The 16,920-nt window shown below is 43.1% G+C and overlaps 1 protein-coding gene across 2 annotated transcripts in view; it reads left to right on the top strand.

Moving 5' to 3' along the window:
* The window catches only part of Tnr (tenascin R), a 343,283-nt gene that overhangs the window by 261,611 nt on the left and 64,752 nt on the right, over window positions 1-16,920 (top strand). The window contains exons 5-8 of one of the 2 annotated variants that reach the window (XM_055624653.1): window positions 3,165-3,428; window positions 6,278-6,393; window positions 8,636-8,786; window positions 13,141-13,410. In XM_055624653.1, the coding sequence (XP_055480628.1) occupies window positions 3,165-3,428; window positions 6,278-6,393; window positions 8,636-8,786; window positions 13,141-13,410 (801 nt within the window). The remainder of the gene's footprint in view (window positions 1-3,164; window positions 3,429-6,277; window positions 6,394-8,635; window positions 8,787-13,140; window positions 13,411-16,920) is intronic. The other variant, XM_055624654.1, reaches the window with a different exon arrangement.

The raw sequence follows: 16,920 nt of genomic DNA, 5'->3' as shown, positions 1-16,920 counted from the left end.
GAACTCAGAGAGATATGTGGACATTTATCAACATCATTGTTCAGCTCTGTCGAGACAAGCTGCCTGACCTCTGGCTCCTGGAACAACTTGCTCTATGGAGCAAAATCTCAGCCTGGAACTGCCTCCCAGTGTGCTCACTAGGTGCAAAAGTGATGCGTGATATGAAAAGGAAATGGCAACACTGCTTTGGAAATAAATAGGCCTGGGTCCTTCAGCCAGTCTCTTCCTTTTTAGCGCCTTGCTTTTCCCCCAAGTCTCAAAATGAAAGCGGCAGAGAGAATAAGACTGCAAATGCTTGGCACTTGCCACACCTCGCTGCACGCATTGCTTCTGTAGCTTGTCCTCTCTGGTTCAGTGTTGTTCTGTCTGATAGTGATGGCTGACACCTTCCCTGGCCCGTTATTCACCATAGTACTCCTGACACAGATGACAGCAGAAGCTGTTCTCTCGGTCAGATGTGAAGGCAGTGTTAACCGCCTCAGATGAGGGGGATGAAAATTTCTCTGCATCTTTTTTTTTTTTTTTTTGCTTTAAGATTTTTAAATGCCCTACTCAGATCAACAACTCTTGTCATAATTAGCTGTTCTTCTGGGAGAAGGAACAGAAAAAAAAAAAAAGAATGCTAGTCCCGCAGCACCCAGGAGATGCCAGTGACTTTACTGACAGGAGGAGGCCTGTCAGTAAATCTCAGAGTAAAGGTGTTGACACATAAGAGGCAGCGCAAGATAAAAGTCTGTTGAATACAAGTTGAAGTCATTTGGACTGTTTCTCATGGAGCTTCTGTACAGTCCTAGGAGAGCCATGCATAAACAAATGAAGATAGCAGGTGCAAAGTGCAGCCATTTGAGAGCTTGAGAGTCAGTTCGGCTCTGCCTCAGTTCCCTGGATTTTGGCTCATCCCTCCGCTCAGCCCTCTCTCGTAATGTTAGGATTATTTTTCCTACCTGAATCAGGGCTGCTAAAAGGGGATTTTTAATTCATTAAATGGTTGGTATGTCTGACATACTTTACAACTGAAATGTTTCATAACTGTAATCTAGAATTATGTATTGGCTGATAGCGTCTCTAGTCATTGTGCCTGGGTTCAAATTCTCCCTTCTATGTTTGCTTGCTGTGTGCCTCAGTTTCCTTATCTATAAATAAGGGGTAATAATAAAATATATCCTGCTATTCTGGTTGGAGGTTAAAATGGGATAACCCAGGATAATTAATGATTAGTATTTTGCCTGATATATAACAAATACCAGAAAGAAAGGAAAAAAGAACAAAAGAAAGGAAGGAAGGAAGGAAGGAAGGAAGGAAGGAAGGAAGGAAGGAAGGAAAGAAGAAGGGAATGAAGGAAAGAGAAAAGAAAGGAGGAAAGAAAAAAGCCAAATAGTAGCAGGCTTTCTATGAGTTTACTTCAGTGCTCATAATGTCAGAGCCATCAACAATACATTTATGAGCTTAATGAAATTTTATTTATACAATTTTAAGTAACTTTAAGACCTGTGTGGGAATAATGGTGCAGAGTTATAATCCCAGCATCAGGGAGATAGGGTGAGGCAGGAGTATTGTATGTTCCAGTAAAGCCTGGGCTACATTGTGAGAACAAAGATAAATAAACAAAGATCAAATAAGAAGAAAGAATAGATGTCCTGTTTCAGATAAGGTTTCCCTTCTTCACTCAGAAGAAACTTTATTTTCTCATCTGTCTTATGCAGAGAATAGTTTGGGGCAAAAGCAAATATGGCTATTATTATATAGTGTTATTATATGGTATTATTATGTAGTGTTATAAATGATATCATTCTTTCCCATGAATCTTGGATCAGTTAAAGGGCTCCTTGGTTCTCTTTGCCAACAACTTGAGGTTTCCTGTGTGAGCACAAGGAGACAGGCATTCTCCTCTGACACTGCCCTGTGAAAAGCGTCTGGCCTGGCCCTTTTTTGTTTGTAAGGTGAAAGTGTGAGATAACCCAGAAGAGAAACTCAAAACCAATGACAACTCTTAAACCACTGGGAACCTCCACCACACACAAACATGGAAGTTAATTATGATCACTTAAGTCTTGGCCTGATCTTTGCTGTAAGCTATGAGCATGTCCAATTATAGACACTAAGTTAGCCTTCTAATTAGTCTTAAAGGTTCAATGATTTGATACCCATCCTATGGTGAATCCTCAGTTCCCAGGGGAGCTGTACAAGAAAGGCTATTGCAATATGATTTAACCTTTTGCAACTCTGCATAGCATTTGCAAAGCTGGACAAGTGAGAAAAGCAAAGCACTCAAGAATGCTTCCTGGTCAACCTCTCTGAGGTCAAGGCTAATGAAAATTAGTTTGAAACAGTTACATCTGCCTTAGGGCTTAAATGCTGTCCTTTTAAATGGTGTGGGGGAGGGGGGGATTGGTTATAATAAAGGACTACTGAGCATATTCATTAGGCCATGAGATACAGGACATGCTGTTTTGGCTTCTTATCATTTATAAGAAAAACAGAAATTAGTCTTTATTTCCACTTGCTAACTCATAACTGGCTGTCAGGATGGTCTGATGGCAGCAATTTATTAAACCACCGAACTGCTTAGCCGGCAGTGCGCTGTGAAGAGCCCAACAACTGGCTCCCGGAAGGAAAATAAACAAGTACACCCTCAGGTGTAGATTTTGCATGTTTCCATGGGGGAAACACCTCCGTGGCCAGTTTCAAGCCTCTTGTGTGACACCACTAAATATGAAGTGGAGAACAGCTATGCAACAGAAAACAACTACGTAGCATTTCCACCAGAGTTGCGGCAACACCAAAGATCACCTAAAGGGCATAGTTAATTGTGAAATTATTTTGAAGTGGTGTGTCTTAAATAATTACCTACTAGATGAAATTTGCTTAATTACCATTTCATAGTGGTTTTGACTTTGACAATGACAATACCTGTGAACAGTCAGGCAGAATGCCTGAAAATCTGACAGTCCGCCTTCACGAGACAGAAAGGGACCAGCAGCACATTCACTTGAGGCTTGACAAGCTTTGAGGAGCTTGTCATCTTTCAGTAGGGAACCAAGCCATGGAGTCCAACAGAACTTCAGACAGGGAATTAGGGGGTGAGATGTGAGCAGGAAAGTTGAGTCCAGGCTGGGAAAGGCAATCCTCTGAGCTCATGCTGTCTGTGTATTGCCTCCCGGTAGTTGCCCCTCCAGAGGACTTGCGAGTGGCTGGTATCAGCGACAGGTCCATTGAGCTGGAATGGGACGGGCCGATGGCAGTGACGGAATATGTGATCTCTTACCAGCCGACGGCCCTGGGGGGCCTTCAGCTCCAGCAGCGGGTGCCTGGAGATTGGAGTGGTGTCACCATCACGGAGCTGGAGCCAGGTCTCACCTACAACATCAGCGTCTACGCTGTCATTAGCAACATCCTCAGCCTTCCCATCACTGCCAAGGTGGCCACTCGTACGTACCATTTCCCCGTCCTGCTTCATTTTTATTTTCTCCTACATGAGATCATGGGCATTCACGATAGTAGTGTCTTTTCTTAATTCTCTAGGGATGCCTGCAATAGTTTTTTTCTTGGGGGAAAGGGCTTCAGAGGTGACCCATTTTTAAAAGGGTCCACCATGAAACAGGTGTTTCTTATTACAAGAGCTTCCAAATTCAGGCAACATCCATGAATTCTAGAACAAACAATATTCTAATTATTGAACACTGATTTGTTACAAGCTGGACTCTGCTAAAAGTCAAGGAAAGTGTGAGATTTATACAGATTTTGAATCTAGTTAGGGATTCAAAACTAGGAGCTTTGAAGGATAATAAGCAAGGGCTAAATGTTACAGGTGGTGAGTGCTAAGCAGAGTGAGGGAAACAACAATAATGACAACATTATTTTAAGCCACAGCTGATGAAATCTATTTCTAGTAGGGAAGTGGCATAATTTCTTTATGACCTTTTACTTTAGCAAAACATCCTAATAGTCACGTTAGTAATTCAAGTTGAGGTTCTAAAATATAATTTAGAAAACCACAATGGAGAAAGTAAGAGTGAAGATGTAGACACAAAGCAAGCTGAACTGTCTCCATGATTCATGGAGACTTTCTGGAAAGTTTTTTATTGTTTCTTTATCACAAGGGGGCCCTTCTCTAGATCCTTATCTATGTTCTGTATATGTTTAGTTCATCAAAGACATATAAGAGATGCCAGGCATAGTGGTTCATGTCTTTATTTCCAGCACTCAGGAGGCAGAGGCAGTATGTAGATCTCTGTGTGATCCAGGCCAGCCTGGTCTACAAAGTGAGAGCTAAGGACAGCCATGAAAATCCTGTCTCAAAAAAAAAAAAAAAGTTACAATAAAAAGTAAAGAAAAGAAAAGAAAAATGAGATAACTTACTAAGTGTTAACGTTGAATCTGCCCAAAAAGAGCAAGGAGAAAGGAAATGCTATTTCTTTTCTTTGTATCCTTCTGAATTATTACATTGTTAAAACGAGTCTGTATTACTTTCAGCTTTCGGAAACTATGGTGAGCAACTCTGGTGAAAGAAACGTCCTGTAGCTGGGCAACTTGCTGCCCCAGATATAGCACAGAGCCTTTCCCACAGATGCTTGTACACCTCATAGAGATAGCGATGAAAGGGACTGTGCCTAACTAGATTCTACAAGGAGAACATCTGAAGGATGAGGGCTGAAAGGTACAGCCTAGCAGTAACAAGAGACTAGAACAAGGAGTGTGATCATGGAAACAGAGACCCTCAGAATTCAGAAAGCTTTTTGAGGTCTGGAAAGAGAACTTATGACCAGATAGGGAAGGAGAGCTTTGAGCCCGTTTTATATGTCTCACATGACAAATGGCATTTGGATAACAAATGCCAGGAAAATTCAGGAAAAGGAAATGTCAAGTTAAAAGAGTTGGTCTCAAGGACCTCAACGAGGTCAAAGACTGAAAGATGCAGAGATAGGGAGGGACACAGACTTAAGAAGTCACCTTGTCCCACTTGTGGGTGACTGAAGTCTCATGATAATGTTGGACTCCTCCCTGAATGCTGAGTGTGTTAATCTGCCTATAATTATCACTGTTTATATCTGACCCTTGAAAAAAATCTGGTGCCTGAGAACTAGTTCTAAATACGTGCAGTGATTGTGTGGAGGCAGGTCATCATCTGCTGCCTTTCCACTGAGCTGGGGCTGAGTCACCCCATGGAGTGCCTGGCTCCTCTTCGATCCACACCCGTGTCTTGATGTGGCTTCCAAATCCGATGGCAATTTACTGTGCCAATTCTGGCCATCCCCGCCTAGGTAACAAAGACAAAGTCATGTAAACTCCCCTAGCTTTTCTTCAAGTGGCTTACGGATCAGCCCTGCCTTCCCACCAAGGAAGCTTCTCTACAAGAATCTCTCCTCTTCTAGTGAGAATAGCCCGAGAGGCAACGCTAACACGGGAGCAGGCTTCCTAGAGAACTGTGAAAAGTCACGCTGTCATATTTCAGGGCCAGTGACTGGAATGCCATCAGGACAAGCATACGTCCACCTCACTAAACCTGTGTATGTGTGTTTGTGTGTTTGGGGGGGAGGGAAGGGATGGAGAGAAAGAGAGAGGCTGGGGGTTAAGATCAAAGCAAAACTAGATAAGCGAGGCCAGGGTGAGCAAGAGAAGAGAGGAGGGAATTTAGTGTGGATTGTACAGGAGCAACACTCGGTATGTGCCTGTGCTTCCTTTGTATACATAAAGTAGCAAATCCAGACCCTCCAAGGCGCAGTGATTTGAGTCTCTATGTTCGGCGCACCTCAGATACTCAAGAAAAGCATCCAGTTTTACTCTAAAGCTGGCTTATCCCACGTCTTCAGTCAGCCTTCTCCGTGCCTCCCTTTTCCTGGGTGTAAAATAAGAACATGGGTATCAGAGACTATCTGACCTCCCAGGAATCTTGCATGACATCTACACGTAGCATTTCAGTCTTCTGAGAAAATATTTTTATTCAGTGCCAGGTTATACCACATGAAGAAAGAAAAGAAAACATGATTTAAAAAAAATTTAACATTAACATTTTCTATTATAGACTAGAAAGAACAAAACTAACAATTATGTTTGTTAAGTTTGCTCATGTATTCACCCACACTGAGCGCCAGGGCCACATGACAGAGTGCTGGTCCTGCCGCTGAGGCTCTGTCTGCAGCAGGATTGGGACTGCCCTGCCCGCTACACCTCTCCTCACCCAGGACACCAAGGGAGGTCACAAGACAAAGAACCAGGAGGCGATCTCTGCCCCTGCCAGGGATGGCCATGACATTGCCCCCACATTGCTGTGTTCCAGATCTCTCCACTCCTCAAGGGCTACAGTTCAAGACGATCACAGAGACCACCGTGGAGGTGCAATGGGAGCCTTTCTCCTTCTCCTTCGACGGATGGGAGATCAGCTTCATTCCAAAGGTAACACTCAACTGTCAGCTCGCACAAGCCTGATTTGGTAGATTCCTATCCTCAACCTAGATTTAGGGACACGGAAGGTATTATCCAGTGTAACTGCCAAAGCTACCTAGGACAGTTGTGAGAGTCTGGGCTATAGGACACTGTTCTCACACAGGCCAACAGGACTGTCTAACAAATACAACCTGAGCTCAGCTCCAGGCCTTGGGTGATGGGGCATGTAGGGAGCAGTGCCAAGATCCAGCTGTCTGCTGAGGGAGCACCAGGGTTTGGAGAGCTGGGCTTTAAGTGACCCTGAAAAAAACCAAGACTTCAAAGAGTCAAGTCCTCCTCTTAGCACAATAGAACAGCCAAATGGAACAAGTCACACAGTTGACCCACAGATAAATGCGGAAAAAGTTAGCTTGTGGGCCTCAGCCTGTGAAAGTTAGAGATGTAAAACAGTCTTCATTTTTCCTGAATTAGTCGAAATGAATTTGTAATCCATTGAGCAAGTTAAAAGTATCCTAAGAGTCTTCTCTGGTCTTTAAAGTTCCGTTTTATTTTATGAGTCCCAGGACTGTGTTGCAAGTGGCCAGAGCTGTTCCAATTTCCAGCATTTGTTGGCTGTGTTCATATTCTTCCTAAGCATCACTCATAGATATGGAGTTCAATGCACTCCTTTCCTCTGTCTTCATCCTTCACCATCAAAAAGCATTTTTTGAGTCATTCATCAGACTTAATGACAACTGACACATTTTTGGCTAACAAGACTGTGTGGTTTTACTGTTCTTTTACTCGAAAATTCCTGCAGCCATGACTGTTGTAGCTACAAAAGATCTTCAAGCAAATGGAATATGAGCCTTCATTTTAGATTTAGCTTTGTTTAGTCTGTGGAGATCAAGACTCAGAGATCTTAAGTGACATCATCTGCCAGGTTTAAGACAAAAACCCCAAGTCTCAGGCTCTATGCCAGAGCTCTCACACTCTTATGTAGATATAGTCATGTCACAGCAGCTAAATACACCTAAACAGATGTTCTACACAAATCTGTTAGGATATGTCTTACCTGAGTTAAATGGCCAATAAAGAATTACAGGCAACTGGGTTTATAACAAGGCAGGAAGAATCATGTCATCCTGCTGCTCAGGCAGGAAAAAAAAACTGTCAAGTTCTCTTGCTGTACATATAATATATAAAACTTTGAATGAGAGGCAAGCTAGTCAGGGCAAGCCAAGATCAAATACATGGCTGCATGGAATAGATGCTGTAATGTATAGATTGAAGCCACAGGGAGAGAACATTTATCACATTGATTTATAAGATCACGGCTATAAGTTATATATGGAACACCCAGGTGACATAAAGAGAGACCAAGGGACACAAAAGAATGGCAGGGTTACAAAAAGGCCCTCTTTCTCTGCTGTTTCCAAAGCATACACTAGAAAATTTGTATGTAGGTAGATGGATAGGTGATAAACAGAATAATGGAGGTAGATAGATAGATGGATAGATAGATATTCATATGTGCATACATACATACATACATACAGATGACAGATAAATTAAAATTGATAATAAATTATGAATCCAACATCATCAAATTGTTTTTTCACATTTCCTTCTCTATACATTCATCTCCTTTCTTTCTTCTTCTTATTTCTATTTTTTTCTTTGTTTCTTTTCTTTTTCTGTACACTTTATGGTGTGAGTGAAAGGAAAACATGACAATGACAGATTGGCAACGAGGGTAGCACCATGAGAAAAAGTGGAGTGAGACAATAGTTCCGGGTTTTAAAACAAATCTGGTAATGTCTTAGATTGGACTATTACATACATACATATATAGATGTGTATATATATGCATACATACATGTTTATGCACATACAAACAAGCACATCATTATAAACAGCTAAGAACATACTCATCATAATAGGTGCCAAAAAAATCCAATGGGCACTGAATGTGACCATAGAACATTAAATCTCTGACAAAAGTCAATCTGCATCACCGCATGACCAGTTTTTATTGGCAAACGCAGAAAATTCAGGACAAGCCAAAGAAATGTTCTTGACAATTGGTTCTTGACAACTGAGGCTGTTGGGCATGTTCCTGGCCCCAAATACTCGGCTGATAATGCCCAGGGAACAGAAGTAGTCTGCTTTTCAATTTCCAGTATGCACAATTCGCATCGTGCCCTGTTATCTTTCTCACCATATTTCCTTCCGAGTGACCCTGATTTATCTATTTTGCCCCACTCTCCAGAACAACGAAGGAGGGGTGATTGCTCAGCTTCCCAGCGATGTAACCTCCTTTAACCAGACAGGGCTGAAACCTGGGGAGGAATACATTGTGAATGTTGTGGCTCTAAAGGAACAGGCCCGGAGCCCCCCTACCTCTGCTAGCGTCTCTACTGGTAAGTACCTCTAACTCTTCTCACGGATGCTTAGAGAACTGCCAGGAGTGGACTGCTGAAAAAAAAAAATTCTAAGATTTCTCAGAGAGCTGAGGAGATGTAGGAACATGGAAACGGACTTACTCTGCCCGATACTTAGTGGATCATGCTCCTTAATGTTCATCCTTGCAAGCTTAGAAACCTGGGAAAGTGTTCCATGGAGAAAACCCTCTATTAAATAGTTCCAGTGTGTTGTTACTAATCTCACTCATTAAGACTCCTCATTCATCAACCTCCTATTGGCATAAACTTTGAAACCAGCAAGAGCCAACTCATTCTCACCCACTGTAAGTCTTGGAGAAATTTAACTAAACCTTTCCAAACCACAACACCTTCCTTCTCCATTGAATTGATATGAGGATTAAATCAAATAAAGTGTACAATGTAATGAGCATTACATTGATGAATGCTTAATATTTGGTGTACACATATATACCCAAAACGTCTAGAAGTTGGAGCAGTAGAAGGCAGACTACATGAAACCAGTAGGCAGAGTTGAATCGCTGATCAAAGTGATGGCTCAAGTTGACTATTCTTTTCGTGCCCGCGGTTTATCTCATTCAGCATCATTATACTTTCAAGATCAATTCATTAATCATGTCGTATTTTACTTTATTGTCCTCCTAGCTGACAAAGGATGTTCAACTTCAGTGCTGTAACTTAGCAACTGTGATACGCATGTGTGTGACTCTTGAGAGTCGCTCAAAGGTGATAAGTACCATCTGCTATGAGTTTTTTGCCTCTCATTTATTGATGGGGAAGCTGAGATATGGCACTTAAGCAACCTTCCCTGTCAGCAACAAAAAACAAGATAGGAGAATAGTAATACATTTTCTCTTTCAAAAATAGAAATTGATGCCCTACAGCTCAGTGTCCAAGTAGGTTCCCTAGTAATGGGAACAGGGACTGTCTCTGACATGAACTCAGTGGCTGGCTCTTTGATCACCTCCCCCTGAGGGGAGTGTAGCCTTACCAGGCCACAGAGGAAGACAATGCAGTCAGTCCTGATGAGACCTGATAGGCTAGGATCAGATAGAAAGGGAGGAGGACCTCCCCTATCAGTGGACTGGGGGAGGGGCATGGGAGGAGATGAGGGAGGGTGGAATTGGGAGGGGACAAGGAAGGGGGTTATAGCTGGGATACAAAGGGAATAAACTGTAATTAATAAAACAATAAATAAATTAAAAAAGACTGCCCTAGAAAGCCAGTCTTAAGTTCAGAACAAAAGGTTGACCTGGATAGAAAAGGGAAAAACAGCACTATGCAATAAAGCAATGTTTGTGGGTTAATGGTTCAAACTTAGATATATGAATTCAAACAGCATCAGGTTCTGAGACATAGGCTCAGTGGAGAAAAAGGTTGAACTTAAAAAAAAAAACTTATTATGGCATTAGCTTATGTTGCATTATTGCATCAGGCTTCTAGAGCCATGTCTCAAGGTCAGGGGTGGGGGAGATCCGCACCTCTAGTTACTTCTCTCCCAGACTGCCAGCCAGGGAAGTTCTGCTTTGATCTGTTTTCTATTTTGTACGTCCACTTATGATTTTTTTTCTTTTTCTCCAAATTTATTTACTTATGTACTGTTTTCTCTAACATATGAGTGCTCTGTCTACATGTATACCTGCATGCCAGAAGAGGGCATCAATCCCATATGTTTGCTGGGAATTGAACTCAAGACCTCTGTAGGAGTAGCCAGTGTTCTTAACTGCTGAGTCAGCTCACCAGCCCAGGGTTTTCTGTTTTGTTTTAGGTTTTTTGTTTGTTTGTTTTTGTTTGTTTGTTTGTTTGTTTCTTAAAAACAAAGTTTCACTATGGGGAGGAGGCTTGTGAAAGCACTGTTATAATCAAGTGGGCTTCAGAAGAAACCCAGTGGAGGCAAAATCATGGCTCTGGAGGACTGTCCAGAGTGCCGCAGCACAAATCTGTGCCCCAACCTTATGCTGGATTCTGAAGACCAGAAATTTGCTAACATACATAGCTTATTCACTTCTGGAGGCTTTTCCTACGACTGACATAAAGAAAGCATTAGCAGTAAAAGGCTGGAAAGAAAAGATGGTTCAGAAGAGGAGAGAGATCATTCCAGTTGAGTAAATTACATCCAGAGTATTGAGGACACTTAAAGAAGCAATCCAACCCTGTCTCAGTCTTAAATCCAAACCAATTTTCAAAATAAAATGCGAAGTACTTTTTGAGAGTTCCTTAAAATGAAAATTAAAAGCTCCAGATTTAGAAAACCATGGGAAAGCTAGGCAGCTTTCAATTAAGAAGTCCTATCTAATGGCTTTGTATGATGTACTAAGTTATAAGAAGAATGTAAAAAAGAAGAGAAAGAAGAAAAAAAAAAACAGATGCATTCCATTTTTTGAAAGGATTTGTATTTGTTTAGAAATTAGTGCTGCAACCGAAAGCAAGCTACCTCAGCCTTGATTGGAGCAGGACACAAAGACCAATTGACCAACAAAGAGCAGAATCTGAGGACAGCAGGGAAGATGGCTGGCTCCCATTCCTATCTGCTGCTTTTAGGAAATAATCATTTGATTATTTCCTTCTGCTACGGTCTGACCTACACCAACCCCCTCCTGTGAAGCTCTGAGTCCTCATCTGCACTCAGACTGGCTTTTTCCAGGCAGGCCATTTTATGAATGCAAATACAAGACCTCCTGCAGCTAACGCCCTCTGTGCTACATAATCACATTCTAATATAGCCAATCCATTATGATTAGAGTTTTGGGATCTAAAGAGTTGAAGGACAAAAGCTTTATAAGGGTATCTGATTTTTCCCTGATGCCTTTTTTTTTTCTGCTCAAAAAGCTTTAGTTCGAAGAAATGTCCCCCCACCCCTGTTCTCCTGGATGAAGAGGCTCACCATTCACTTCATCCACTCAGCACTTATTGAGTGTCTACTATGTTTCACAGGTTAAACTTTAGCTAGGAGGGCATCTAGCCACCCTGTAATTAAGCTAAGTGAAATAACGAAGGTCTGAGTCACCCAAAGCTGCAGTATGTGGCAAAGAAACCAAGTAAATGGTTTCTGTCTAAACACATGATTACCTCAAGTATGAAAAATTAAACTTCATTTTTAACTCCAAACCAGGCAGCACCAAAATGATCTAGTGATTTTCATTTTAGTTGATACTAAGACAAAAGCCTGAATCTGCTTACTAGGAAACAGCAATGGGCTGAGAGTGGGGTGCATAGCAAACCTGAGGAAGCTGAGGTTAATCTGCTGTAGTTTTGGTGAAGGCATCCATGCTAGAGACAGAGTAGAAAGTAGTCCAGTGTGTACTGATTTAAAAGCAAGTCTTGGGCCAAGAGTCCTGAGGAATCTATGGAAAGTTTCTTAAACTAGCTGAAGCAAAAGAAAATTTACTGGAAGGATATAAATTGTTTCCTAGAAGCCCAGGACCAGAAATATACCTGAGCCTTATAAAGGATTTGAACCATAAAATGGAAAATAACAGAAAACGAGTTACTCTTTGTATCTTCCTGCAAGCCCACGTGCTCACTCATTTCTGCTTGGCTATATACCCATGCGCACCTCCCCCTCCTCCCCTTCAGTTCTCCACTCCTCGCTACCTACATCGAATGCTCCCTATTTCTCAGAATCACCACGCCAGATCTGGCTCTACACAAGCTCTCTCTAATGCCAGAGAACTTGGAGAACTCTTTGCATCCAATGTTCTCAGGCTCAGAAACATGCAGGCACATGTTGGGGGCAGGGGAGGGCGTGTAAGACACGCAGAAACAACTCCAGAATGGAGCCCTTTTTATTAGAAGGGGGACATTTTCCTGAGTGGCATGTTTCATGCCCACACATGCAAATGCCAGGCCAAGTAAAACCAGTAACTTCTGAATACTCATGATGAGATCTTTGGCAACCAAGGTTGGGTCTCATTTGTCCCCATTATCTCATAGAGCTTTCCTCTGGGCTCACTGAAGGTAAGAGCTGGGCAAGAAGCACAGGCCAAAGGTTTCTTCTCTCCTTCTGTGCCATTACCTTTGAAAGAAATATGTCAGAGTCATTTAAGCTAGTCAGTGACCTTCCCCTGCCCAGCGTGGAGAATGCCAACACCTGAAACCTACAGGCAACGAATGGAGAAAGAGCCCAAGGTCCAGGAGAACGTCAGTGTCCACGGTAGCAACAAACGTGTGCACGAGGAAGAGGTTTGCTCTTTTATATTTCATATTCCCCCCCTGTACAACGGGGTGAGAAAAGCCATCCCACTGAGCAAGCTAGCGTAAGAAGGAAAAGGGTAAAACAAATGCCAAAGAGAAGGCTCACTTCTGTATCAACACCATGTTCTGTCTCACGCAGTCATTGATGGGCCAACGCAGATCCTGGTTCGGGATGTCTCTGACACCGTAGCCTTCGTGGAGTGGACCCCGCCTCGAGCCAAAGTCGACTTCATTCTTTTGAAATATGGCTTGGTGGGTGGGGAAGGCGGAAAGACTACCTTCCGGCTGCAGCCTCCCCTGAGCCAGTACTCGGTGCAAGCCCTTAGACCTGGCTCCCGCTATGAGGTGTCTATCAGCGCAGTCCGAGGAACCAACGAAAGTGATGCCACAAGCACCCAATTTACAACAGGTGAGACTGAGGTGGGAAAAAGGACCAGGGTTGGGAGGCAGCATGATGATGTCATCATAGCCAGAGTACATTTAAAAAAAAAAAATGAGATGATGCATGCTGGGTAACCCTGTTAGTGCAGCAGCTACAAGAAGAAAGTTAGCGGTTTGGGGGCCTCAAGTAAAGGGAGCTGGGTTCTCATCCTAACTCTGCTAGCCAGCTCCATGACTTAATATAACTCCCTTCCTTCTATGAGTCTCTGATTTCCAATTTCTGACATGATCTGTTTGTCCCAAAGACAGTTAAACAACCATGCTGTTGGCCTAAATGGTAAATCTGTGAGAATTCAGAGAAGCTATCTGTTTCTTAAGACACGTTATTGCCATTTACTGGAAACAGTAGAAATTCTCTAAGCCTGAAGTATATTCGTTACCATGAATACTCCTCAGCCTTGTGCAAAGCTCAACCTGTACAGTCATCAGCAAACCTTCCAGCTGAGATCTCTGGGTCATTCTGCCCTTTGTGACCTCCAGAAATAAGGCTAATTGGTAGAAGAACATGGCCTTGAAAATGAAGCTGAGTCACACCCATTATAGTTTTTTTTTTTTTGGGGGGGGGCTTGCAATGATGCTCCAAGAGAGTTTCATAAAGAGCTTCCTTGAATTGCTTTATCAACAATCAAAAAAGCCAGGCCTCAGGGTTCCTGATTCAGAGCCCTGAACGATAGGCCCCCACTCAAGGAAACAAGGACCTGTGATCAGGTTAGAGACTGAGTTCCTATTAATCTAGGGTGCTGGACTTGTCCTCTATTTCCTGGGGAGATTATATGTCAAGGAAAGTTTTTGCCAGGTCCAAGGTATTCCAAGGATCAAAGAAAACTGATAGCATCTAGAAGATCTAAGAATCGTTGTCTTGTCCTGCCTAAGATGGAGTGAGGTAGAGGTTGGTTCCAAGACCATGTAATAACTAGCACACTTTTTCTATGTAGTTTTTGAATTATTGATGAATAAGGCAAATAGTAAGATATATTCACACACACACACACACACACACACACACCCATATGACCTCAATTATAGCAGATAGCTTAGTGTTACAGCTAGACAGATTTACAAATTGAATGGCTGGGGAAGACATGGGCTAGCCTGCCTGTCGGGGAAGCCCTGGAGTACTACTGAGGTTAGGACTCAGGAACAGGCAGAGACTGGAGCCCTACTGCAGCCAGTCCCATGAGAGAGGGTAGTAGCCTGCCAGTGCCCAGGCTTTGCTGCCCAACTCACCACTGAAGTAACCCCATCTTCCCCAGCAAAAGAGAACAGCCAAGAGTCTTACGGGGAGTTCCTCCTATAGAAGCAAGCAAGCGTAGACACTAGTGAGCTTTCCTTTTAGAAACAAGTGTGGACTCTGGCAAATTTCAGGAGGCAAGGTAGAGTCTGCCAGACAGTCTTTAAGTTCTTTTCTCAAACCCTGGTACCAGGCTCCACTTCCTAGCTAGTGGGATGTTTCAGTAAACATATCTTGAGATTCCCCAGAAGACTGAGTGTGTGTCTTAGAAAAAGCAATCAAATTATTCTCCTTTCTCTTCCTTTCTCCCCAACATAAGGCAAAAATGTTCATGTAAAAGCATAAGGAAGGATGGTCTTGTAATACCCATTCTTGGTCTGAAAAGTCATCATCAACCTCCAATGCACACACACACACATACATCTCACAGACAACATGACTTGCTCAGGCTCTCGGTATCTGCTGTAGGCCACTTGTTCTGCATTCTTCTTTTAATTTCAAGATAGTTTGTGCATTTGAAAATGGTTCCTTTGTGCTTTGCTCTGATAAGGAATTTGAAGAGGCAGGAAAAGAGAAGGGGGCTCTCAAGGAGCATTGATGAAAAGTGAAATTCTTGATGTTCAGGTCAGCAAGGTGGAGCAGCACTGGCTGGTGGCCCAGGAAAATTCCAATCGAGACGATTACATCCCGCCTCCTCCAAGGGAGCTCCCCTTGAGTCTCAGTTCACTGCAGCAGGATTCTCAGCTTGCCTAGTGGATTGGCAGCTGTTAGGTGGCTGCTTTTCCATGCAGCCTTCAGCCTGTGCCTCAGACCCTTAGGCTCCCAGAGGAAAGAGAGGAGTAGGGGTGGGAAGAGACAAATAGCTTTGCAGACAGATTCTCCAAGTCCAGAGTTGGCAGATACCAGCTGAATGATGAAAGGCTATGCAGACCCTCACGGTAGGGCCCTCCGTCATTTCAGAATTCCGCTTAAATTCAAATTAAGCAAAGCGGTTTTCCAGGTGATGGCTTCGACACTAGGAGTGCACTAATTGCACTGGCAATTAAAACTGAGATTTGCTTCCTGCATGGAGAGTAGGATGTTAGTCTGGGTCTTAGAGCGGCCCTGAAAAGAAGAACCCTGGTGGAAGCATAGAGGCCAGTGATTAGAAGGAAGCCAGACAAGAAAATCAAGAGTCCCCTACCGTTTCAGCAGCCTCGTGAAGACTCTGGGCACAGTTTCCCTACCATGGAGGACTTCGCTCTGAGCATCATTTTCTCAGAGCACTTAGGCACCAGAGCCTTTGATCTAAATAACTCACATCTGTACTTGGTGCTTCTTCTGCGTTTTAAAGATGCTAAAGCCATACACCCCACCCCCCAACCCGTATGTTTGAACGTGGCCTTATTTGGAAATAGGGTCCTTGCCTACAGGCAGATTGAGGTGAAGTCATTGGGATTGGCTCAAATTCAGCAACTGTGTCCTTATCAAAGGAGGAAACCAGGTCAGAGACAGGCATGCACACAGGAACATGCCGTATGATGATGAAGGCAGAAACAGGCCGGGGGATACCCAAGATGACTAGAAAATCAGAAGGTGCTGAGAAACATGCCACAGACTCCCTCACGGCCCTCAGAAGAAAACCACCCTGCCAGAATCTGCATCTCAAGCTTCTAGGCATTGCTTTTCTACCATGTTTAGCAGCCCTAGGTAACAAATACAAGCATCTAAGCCGGAGTTTCATTCCCCTCCGTCCTCCCTGGTGACCCCATTCTAGGATTCTCCAACAAGTTACTTCACAAGTTCAACCTGGAAGCCCTCGACACCTGAGCCAAGACGCCAAGTGACTTCTGCCTTTGTCACAGCTGTTCTTCTACCTGCACCACCTCACCTCAGGCGATCTCAAAGCCCACAGCTAAAGTATTTAACAAGCCATTTCCAAAGGCTTGGAGGGCACAAACAAGATTGAGAAGTGGGTGGTACACATTCTGTTGCTTGCAATGAACTTTTTTAACATCCTCTGGGGCCACAGGCACTATTTTAGGCACATAGGCTATAGAGTAAACAGTTAAGAGTCCATTTCACATGAATGACATCTTAGTGTGGAGAGGACTGGGTGACCACGTGGGGAAAAAAAACATGAGAGATCATTTCAATCATGAGTTTTAAGACAGGGAGTAAAATGGGTAAGACAGAAGGAAAGTTCCATTGGACTGAGTCTACCCCTCTCAGAAAGTGGCATTCTAACAAAGAACAGTATGATTTAAG

This window comes from Psammomys obesus, unplaced genomic scaffold (genome assembly GCF_907164565.1).
Source record: "Psammomys obesus unplaced genomic scaffold, mPsaObe1.curated_primary_1811, whole genome shotgun sequence".
Taxonomy (NCBI): domain Eukaryota; kingdom Metazoa; phylum Chordata; class Mammalia; order Rodentia; family Muridae; genus Psammomys; species Psammomys obesus.
The sequence above is the reverse complement of the archived record's forward strand: the minus strand, read 5'-3'. Positions and strand labels throughout refer to the sequence as shown.